Source organism: Lotus japonicus, chromosome 1 (genome assembly GCF_012489685.1).
Source record: "Lotus japonicus ecotype B-129 chromosome 1, LjGifu_v1.2".
Classification (NCBI taxonomy): domain Eukaryota; kingdom Viridiplantae; phylum Streptophyta; class Magnoliopsida; order Fabales; family Fabaceae; genus Lotus; species Lotus japonicus.
The window spans coordinates 101799593-101806737 of record NC_080041.1 but is presented as its reverse complement, the minus strand read 5'-3'; the positions used below and the strand labels follow the sequence as shown (position 1 = coordinate 101806737).

General features: G+C 40.8%; 1 protein-coding gene across 1 annotated transcript; it reads right to left on the bottom strand.

The window, feature by feature from the left end:
* Positions 1-559: 559 nt before the first annotated feature.
* On the bottom strand, positions 560-6734 carry LOC130728502 (MDIS1-interacting receptor like kinase 2-like). Its single transcript, XM_057580001.1, has 2 exons — positions 1503-6734; positions 560-1284 (listed from the first exon to the last, which is right to left on the bottom strand). Exons 1-2 carry the CDS (start codon positions 2740-2742, stop codon positions 920-922), a joined length of 1605 nt encoding a protein of 534 aa, XP_057435984.1. The 5' UTR covers positions 2743-6734; the 3' UTR covers positions 560-919.
* Positions 6735-7145: the final 411 nt, after the last annotated feature.

Here is a 7145-nt window from a genome sequence, read left to right as displayed (position 1 = left end):
CAAACTTTGTTCTGCTGAAGATAATATATGCTGTCGAAAATGCAGTGATTAAGTTGCTATATTGCTAGAGGACTTCTGTAACCAAATTATTTAGTTTTGATTTTTGAATTATCCCTCTCACAAACATGTCCAAGGCAATGTTTCTAGATTTTTTTTTTGGTTTAGCTATCTTTTGAATCCAGAGATTTATCAGAGAATACTACACATATAATAACTAAGAAGAAAGATAAACCTAAGGTTGTCTGCCACCAAAGGTTTAAGTCTCATTTTATGTGACCAAGACAGTAATTAGTTTTGTCTACTATGTAGATCATGCTTTATAAGAAAATAAAAACTTTGTAAAATCACTAATGTCAACATATTCTAAGTGAAAAGATTTAGTTTTACATGGATTTTGATAAAGATATAAGAGACAAGTAAAAAGCATCAAAATGAGAATGAAGGTTCCAAGTGTAAAGTGGCCTAATAAGAGGGGGAAAAAAATAAGTAACAAGGAACCATCATGAGAGTTAGGGAGATAACTAAGGAGGTACCCTCATGAAAGCTACGGCACAATCAGTCGTTCACAAAATCCTGAATGGTAATAGAGCCTTGAAATTAGAAAATTACATCTAGTTGTTCCATTTTTGAGTCATTCACCTCCATTAGAGGATAAACTAGATTCATTCCATCAGTTCAAATTTTGTCTAGTCTTTGAGAGAAATCATCAAACAAACATTCTGAACAGTTTTGTCCAACACATGAATACACAAATGATCTGGTGATACTAATCCCAATGGAGTGTTTACCAATGATACATAAGTGATAAATATAACTTTATGAAGCAACATAATAATTAGATAAACCTGGTCATAAGTTTGCACTAAATTCTGATAACACCAACATCAGTTTGAAGTTTCAATTTCAAGGGTTCAGAGTTTTAAGTCATGCTGAGTTCTTGACTCATGAGCTGGTGCAGTGAAATTTCACGGGCAGAAATGTGTAGTGGTGCTAGTGGTCTGAGGAAGTATTGAGACACACATTTCATTGTTGGTCTCGAGCAAGGATTTGGATTTAAGCATGATAATGTCACTATTGCAACCTGAAGTATGTCAAGCAAAACAGCCCTGCCTGGAAACAGAAGGCGCGGGTCCAATATTTCACATAATTTGATGTCTTCAGTTGATGCTGATTGAAGTGATGACAGTATTTCCTTAGGATGGCTTCCCACTAAAGTTTCAAGTGCCACAACTCCAAAGCTATAAACATCACACTTTTCACTCACAACCATAGTGTATGCAAGCTCTGCATTGATCGATTCCACAAGGTCAAGTTAAATGATCCAAAGGAAAACTGGCTGAAAATTAAATGGATTAAAGGAAGTATACAATTTTCATGAACTAGTACTATAAACTAATGGAGCTACCTGATATATGTATGGATTATGCATGCTCTACATTGAATCATATGAATAAGGGAAAAGCAAAAGGAGCTAAAAGTGTGAAAGAAAATGAAAAATTTACCTGGAGCTATATATCCAATGGTTCCAGCAACTATAGTTCGATTGGATGAATCATGCTGGAGGATTCGGGCTGTGCCAAAGTCAGAAACACTAGGCTGCCACTCTGTGTTAAGTAAGATATTGCTGGAAGATATGTCTCTATGAACTATTGGAGGGATGCAGTCATGATGAAGATATGACAAAGCATGAGCAACACCTTTAACAATGTCAGCCCTCTTTTTCCAATCCAATTCCATTGCTTCCGCGTCATCATACAAGACAGAAAACAAGCTTCCTCTCTCCATGTATTGATAGATTAAAAACATGATTCTTCTGTGCAAGCAGAATCCATAAAGCTTCACAATATGTCGATGCTTTATTTCTGATAATACCTTGATTTCATTTCTAAAACTCGCATCTAAAGCTGGCACCTCAGCTTCGAAACCATGGAGCTTCTTCAAGGCAACAACCTTGCCACTAGGTAGCTGTGCCTTATAAACACTCCCATATGCTCCTGTTCCAATGCAATATCTGAAGTCAAAGTCTTCTGTTCCTCTAATGATGTCTTCATATGCCATATTGCCATCATAATTCCAAATGCAAAACTCATCCCCATTCTTAGTTGTGGTAGTGTGTGCATGTTTGTTCTTAATTGCAGTGATATGATGCGTAAGACACATGAGTAGTGAGAAGGCCAAGATTAAAGCACCGAGGATTGGAAGAACTATGCGTAGAATGTGCATTGTCTGATTGTGAGGTGGACAAGGTTTCATTTGGAATCCCTTTTGGTAGTAAAAAATGTCAGTACAAACATCCTTGTTCCCTTTTAGAGCATAAGGAGAGATACTATCTGGAATGGGACCCTTCAAATAATTGTAGGACATGTTCACATATTCAAGAATATAGGGCAATCGAGGAATTGTTCCAGTAAGGTTATTGCAGCTTAGGTCCAAATAGAGTAAGTTGGTTAATTGGCCAAAATAAGAAGGAAGTGAACCAACTAGTAGATTGTTGGAAATGTCAAGGTGTTCCAACAGGGTGAGATTTGAAAGTGAAGTAGGCAATGTCCCATTGATAGAGTTGCTACCTAGTTGCAACCATCGCAAGTTGGTTAATTGGCCAAAATAAGAAGGAAGTGAACCAACCAGTCGATTGTTGGAAATGTCAAGGTGTTCCAAGTTGCTACCTAGTTGCAACCATTGCAAGTTGGTTAATTGGCCAAAATAAGAAGGAAGTGAACCAACTAGTACGTTGTAGGACATGTCAAGATATTCTAATTGAGTGAGATTTGCAAGGGAAGTGTTGGAAGATATCCCTCCCAACCAAGGTGGTCAGAAATGGAGGCCAAATCAGTTCACACAACCATTGAGATTGTGTTTTTGCATAATGGCAGAACGTGTTTTTGGGTTATTTTGGGCTATTTTTGACCGTTTTGAGCCCATGAATAGTCGATCCTAAGGTTTTCGACCGTCCCGGATGCAACGGTGGTGTCCGTTTGCTGAAATTCCGCTCCTATTTTCGTGAATGATCAGGTCAAAGCTTATTATATCCATTTTGAGTCAGACAGGATATGTCCTAAGGATTTAGGACCATTCTGGACTCAATGGTGGTTCTCATTTGTTGTGATTCCGCTCTGTACAGTGAGAAAAGTTACACTGGAGGTGTAGATTGAGGCTGAATCATTTGAGGATTCAGAATCCAGAGCGTTGACAAGGTGACGACAACATAGAGGCTTGTTTTGAATGATCTGCGATGAGGATCAGGTGGATCCGATCGGTGAAAGAGGCAGGAGGCCAGCGGAGAAAACGAGACAGAGTGGTGGAATTTTGTTAAACTCCCACTCGGTGCCGACGCGACAAAAGGTGGCACGTGGACCCCATGTGATGAGATGCGGTGAGGATATGAGCCATCGCAGAATCTGTGGCACGAGAGACTCAGAGTCACATGGGGAGTAGGGTTGTTGAAATTTGTCAATCCTTGTAATTTTTATTTCTGGAGTCTCAGTCCATCTGTAAAATCAGAGGTGTCAAAACCTGGTACACTCTGATTGTTGTAGGCCTTAGAGGGATGTGGTAACAATGATAGTGCTTCATGTGTGTGTGAGTGTAACATTTGAAGAGGTAGAATTCCTCCACTCCACAACGCAATGGTATAAGGAGAATACCTGACCATTGTGAGCTATTTCCAGAAGTGGATCGGGCATGAGCAAGGTTGCCTAGATCATACAGAGGTGAAGCAGTTTGTGAATTTTGTTACCAAGACCACCGTCCGAAAGTGTGAAGCCCCTGGATGGTGAGCTCAGGCCACAAGAAGGTGCAAAGGTTTGCACGTGTATCCAAGAATTAGGGGCGTATACTTGATATTAAGTTCCTCTGTGTAGAAGGCATGCACACAGAGATGATGTAGCGGATACAGGGATCCTGAAGCCAAGATGGTCATCAACAAATGTCGTGTTCCAACATCAGATGCTTCAGTTGATCCAGAAAGCCAGGTTGAGGTGCTAAGAGAGATTCCTATGCCATTTTCAGTTTGCCACAGATACTGAAAAGAGTGCAAGGAGGAGCAGCGAAGAAGATCCTTGGAATGCAAAGGTGTTGAGCAAGGAGAGCTCCACCAGAAGCTGCATAACCCCATCAAGGTGATGATGGTGATCTTCCTGTAGATGCAAAAGGTGTTGAGCAAGGAGAGCTCCACCAGAAGCTGCATAACCCCATCAAGGTGATGATGGTGATCTTCCGGTAGATGCAAAGGTGTTGAGCAAGGAGAGCTCCACCAGAAGCTGCATAACAACCATCAAGGTGATGATGGTGATCTTCTTGTAGTTAAAAAGTCTCAGCAGAATTTTCTTGGTGATTCCGTGTAGAGGTATCCGGAGTCAGCCTGAAGAGATATGAGGGAGCCTGAGAGTCCTTGTAGAAGCTTCTCATGCGCGCAGATGAAGATTTCCTTGCAGGAGAGAAATACGCATGGTGTAGTAAAGCTTACAAAGGAAAGCACCGAGGAACACATAAATGTTCAAGTTAAAGAGAATGAGGAAGACAAGCAGATGAAGTGTAATGCCTGCTTGATTGTCAAAAGAGTTGACGTGATATTCTCGCCGGTAGAGATGATGACCTCAATCCGAGAGAGACTTGGATTGGTAGCCGGTTTAAGGGAGAGCTTGAACATATGATGGTGAAGATGGCGTTCTTCACAGTGATACCTCAAGGAGGAACATGAGCAATCAGAGGGTTCTGAAGTCTCAGGAAAAGGTTCTGGCTAGGAAAGACTTGGTACTTAAGTAGTCCGTTGTGACTCACCTCTCTTTCCTGGGAACCATACCTAATGAACTGCATACAAGCTGAAGAGAGCCGATGGTTAGTGCGACCATGGTGTAACGGCTCCTTGTGTCGAAAGTCTTCTTGGCAATGTGATAGCCAAGCGGCGTGACCCGTTGATGTGCAACGGCGGTACAAGTACAGATGTGGGTAAGTCTCCTACTAGAATGTATGGAGTAGTCCCTTATTGTTCAGCATTACGAAGCAGTGGCATCGATTCTCATGTACCAGGAGGGTACACCAAAGACGTGCTTTGGAGAGATGATCTAGCTAGAGAACCTGATGGTAGAAAATCTAAATCAGGGGGAGCTTTGTCATGTAGTCAAGATTGCAAGCTTACCATTAACTGAAGCTAAGCATCGGCTGATGCAGAAGCTGGAAAAGAGATGTTGTGGTTGAAGCAGGTTTTCTTCAAGAGCTAAGGTTCATCATAGAAGGAGAATCCAGATGAAGACGTGAAGACAGTCCCTCGTGAAGAAGCTCAGAGCTGTGCAGAAGCATAGCCAGTATGTCACTCTCTTGGTTGGTATGGAAGGGGAGATTGTTGGAAGATATCCCTCCCAACCAAGGTGGTCAGAAATGGAGGCCAAATCAGTTCACACAACCATTGAGATTGTCAACAATGGTGGCCACCGTCCATGACACCAAAGTCAAGATTTCAGCAACTACCACCAACCCTTTGGACCTTGCTGCTCATGAAGCCTTATAAATGGAGGTGCTGATGAAGAAGGAAATTGTGCAAGTGCAAGTGCAAGTGTAGTGCACCAGAGTGTGCCAGTGAGAGAGCACCAGAGGGTGCCTCTAGGCACCAGAGTGTGGTGAGGTTGTGAGAGCAATTGTATGAGAGCTCTGAGTGTGTGTGAGGCCAGAGATAGAGAGTTGAGTGATTGTAATGTTTGTATTAATGAGAATACAGTGTTCCTCCTCCGTGGACGTAGGCATTCAGGCCGAACCACGTAAAATCTTTGCCACCTTTATGTTCCTCGTCTCGCACCGGTCCCAACAGGAAGCAGGCATGGTCCCGTTGATTCTAGATTTTTGAGGGAACCTAACTCCCAAGGAATGGAGCCTTCAAGAGAATTGGAGGACATAACAAGATAAGTGAGTTTGGAGAGAATACCAATTTGTGGTGGGATACTCCCTCGCAGATTACTTCCCCTAACATCAAGACTTTCTAAATTCCGGAAAGCAGTGAGGTTGAATTTTGCGAAATGAATCTCGACTTCAGGATAATAAGCCCAATAGTTGATTTCTGTTATGCTTCCAGCCTTGTTGCAAGTGATGTCATACCACTGACAGCGACGGGAGATATTGATGCCTGGAACAGAAGTGTCCCACCATCCACTGTTCAATATAGCATTTGCTTCCAGCTGAAGCTGTGATGATGCAGACACAGATTGAGTCTCCATAATCATGATCACACAAGAAATAATGAGGAGGAGGACCGGGCCATAAAAATTACTAGAAAGAAAAGAGTACTGCATTATTATTATTTTTTGATGAATGCAATCAATCAGAGAAATGTGCAGACTGCACTACTGCAGAGATGTCTGATATGAAACCCAACTTATTAAGTAATGTAAGTACTCACGAACCACACTTCATTACAAGTCAACTAAGGCTCAGTCAAGTCAACTAACGTCCCCATTCACTGCACCAACATGCACGACAACACGGCATTGCTTTAATTTGCGACTAATTAGCCCATGGGTAGGACCATCACCCTCAAACTGCATTCAATTTAGAAGAAATGTGGTTAATGATTATACAGGACTCCCGTCATGGATATTACTCCAGTACCTTATCAAATGGGTGGATTTTAGTACCTTCAAATTATTTAGCATTGTGTAAAATAAGTTAGTGACTACTAAAGATGGCATCGAAAAAAATATCAATTTAATTCAAAAGGGTACATAAACCACTTTATTTTTTTTGTAACAGAGAAAAATTCTTAATTTAAAGTTTAATTCTCTAGATACATACATACAACTAATTTGGAGGTTGCAGCTTGCAAGTTTTTCTTAGTTGTATATTCCACGAAAGTAAGGGGATAACTCTTTTTGTGGACTTTGAAAACTTGGTTGGAAGTTTGTTAAAGAGGTGCAAGTTTTTCTTGGTAGTATGCCCCACGAAATTAAAAGGGTATATGTCAGGGGAACCTTACGAGGGAAATTTACATTACCAAAAATGTAAGTTTTTTTTTAAAGGCAAAAATGTAAGTTGGTACACTAGAATTTGATAAAAAAATCAATTGTTGAAAAAATATTAAATAACGAACTAAACCAATTAAAATCAAATAAATTAGTTCGAATCCTATTTTACCATAAACTCAAACCGACTCAACTTAT

What these genes read in the sequence shown, in the direction of transcription:
- LOC130728502 (XM_057580001.1), bottom strand. Translation starts at nt 2,742, where the DNA reads ATGTCCTACAACGTACTAGTTGGTTCACTTCCTTCTTATTTTGGCCAA. An exon ending in CATTGGATATATAGCTCCAG is followed by an intron (nt 1,285 to 1,502) that starts GTAAATTTTTCA and finishes CGATCAATGCAG; the next exon opens with AGCTTGCATACACTATGGTT.